Genomic DNA, 2,027 nt, shown 5'->3' with positions numbered 1-2,027 from the left:
TGAAGGTGTTAGAAGCCAGGTGAGAGTGTATTTGTTCTTTGGCCCAACTTTTGATTTAGTCTACAGGTTTGGGTTTGAAGACTATATTAAATGGTTTCTTGTGAATTAAGAGTAGGGCCTGGATTTGGATTCTGCAAGAAATCCTAAGGAAGTGACCCAGTTCTAGGAGTTTCTGAGATCCTGGCTCATATTAGGTTATTTTGCTTTTATTTTAACAAGAAGAGCAACTCAGTTGTGGCATCCTTCGGTTGGATGGTTCCTTCGTTGATCTGGGAATTAAGATTCCATTGCTGAAATGATCTGATTTTTATGAGTTGGAGAACATAGAACCAGAGTCTATCTCATGAAAGGAAGAGAGAATGAATCCTGATCCACCAAAATTTTCTTGTAAGGGGAAAGCTTCGACAGGAAATTGTGTAGGTCCCATGTTGGTGGAGCAATTGCCACAATAATTTTCTCTGTGGCAATTCAAGAATGCCACCGAGCAGTAATGGTACAATCTTCAAAGAGGAGATCGCTCTTGAAGTAGGAGGCAACACCCAGCAACTTGACTACTGTAATTTAAAAAAATATGTAAGAGTCGGATCTGGTTGTAAGTTGGGAAATTACCAGAAAATCCTGAAGTTCTAGAATGGACAGAGAAATTAAAAAAACCAAACATATCTCAGAAGCAGGAGCTTCTGTATTACCAAAGAATCCTGCACGAATATGACTATATTGTCAGTTGGAATTGAGCAATTGAATTTGTTTCAAGGAAGTCGTAATATTTACTTACTACCAACAACATGCTGTAGCAAAACATATTTCGGATCCCAAGAAGGCAGATGCTGTATAATACTAGCATAAAGTAGATAGCACTTCTTAAAAGGATAGTGGTAAATTATTATTTTTAGTAACTATTTTCTTTGATTATGTTGCTTCTGATTTGACTCTCTTCTTGGGGGTTATGTATTAATTTACAGAAAGCTGTTGGGCTGGTTATTTTGGTGGCCCCTATGGCTGTGTATGATGAAGATCTCTTGAGGAACCCCTTCTATTTAACCATGCAGAAACGACGGCCTGATCTCTGTAGGAAAGTTGCCGAATTCCATGGAACGGTAAGTAAATTATAACGGCTGCCAGGATTGTCTTCTAGAAGGGCCAAGAGTGAGCATAGGATTCAGCTAGGTTAGTGTTTCTCAACTTTTGCCACTTTAAGATGTGTGAACTTAATAATAATAATAATAATAATAATAGTAATAATAGTAATAGTAATAGTAATAGTAATAGTAGTAATAATAATAATAATAATAATAATAAAGTTGGAAGGGACCTTGGAGGTCATCGAGTCCAACCCCCTGCTCAGGCAGGAAACCCTACACCATTTCGGACAAATGGCTGTCCAGTCTCTTCTTAAAAACTTCCAGTGTTGGAGCATTCACCGCTTCTGGAGGCAGGTTGTTCCACTGGTTAATTGTTCTAACTGTCAGGAATTTTCTCCTTAGTTCTAGGTTGCTTCTCTCCTTGCTTAGTTTCCACCTGTTGCTTCTTGTCCTGCCTTCAGGCGCTTTGGAGAATAGCTTGACTCCCTCTTCTTTGGGGCAGCCCCTGAGATACTGGAAGACTGCTATCATGTCCCCCCTCGTCCTTCTCTTCGTTAAACTAGACATACCCAATTCCAGCAGCCTTTCCTTATATGTTTTAGCCTCCAGTCCCCTGACCAAACAGACAAGCTTATTTAAAATAGTTATGTACCACTTCCCATGATAATGTCAAAAGGATACTTTTATGTCTGATCTCCCTGGTGAAGGAACTGGGTAGGTGACACTGTATGTAACTGAGGTATCACAGGGCTGTTGAACATAGCTTCTACGATGGGAATAATTTGAGAAGTTTTTTTAGCAACTCCCATATGGAGCAACTAAAAGACTCTCAGATTAATTCAGTACAGTATAATCTAACCTGTGTTCAATCTTGGCAGTTTGAAGACGTGTGGACTTCAAGTCCCAGAATTCCCTAGCCTAACTCACCACTCTGGGAGTTGAAGT

General features: G+C 39.6%; 1 protein-coding gene across 1 annotated transcript in view; it reads left to right on the top strand.

Annotated features, from left to right (window-relative positions):
• Window positions 1-995: 995 nt before the first annotated feature.
• LOC107300355 (ankyrin repeat domain-containing protein 27-like) overlaps window positions 996-2,027 on the top strand; it is a gene marked incomplete at its 3' end in the record, with an annotated part of 32,633 nt that continues 31,601 nt past the window's right edge. The window contains exon 1 of the mRNA XM_015829689.1: window positions 996-1,097. Within this exon, the coding sequence (XP_015685175.1) occupies window positions 996-1,097 (102 nt within the window). The remainder of the gene's footprint in view (window positions 1,098-2,027) is intronic.

This window comes from Protobothrops mucrosquamatus, unplaced genomic scaffold (genome assembly GCF_001527695.2).
Source record: "Protobothrops mucrosquamatus isolate PMUCROS unplaced genomic scaffold, P.Mucros_1.0 scaffold6759, whole genome shotgun sequence".
NCBI lineage: Eukaryota > Metazoa > Chordata > Lepidosauria > Squamata > Viperidae > Protobothrops > Protobothrops mucrosquamatus.
This window is presented reverse-complemented; position numbering and strand designations above follow the sequence as displayed.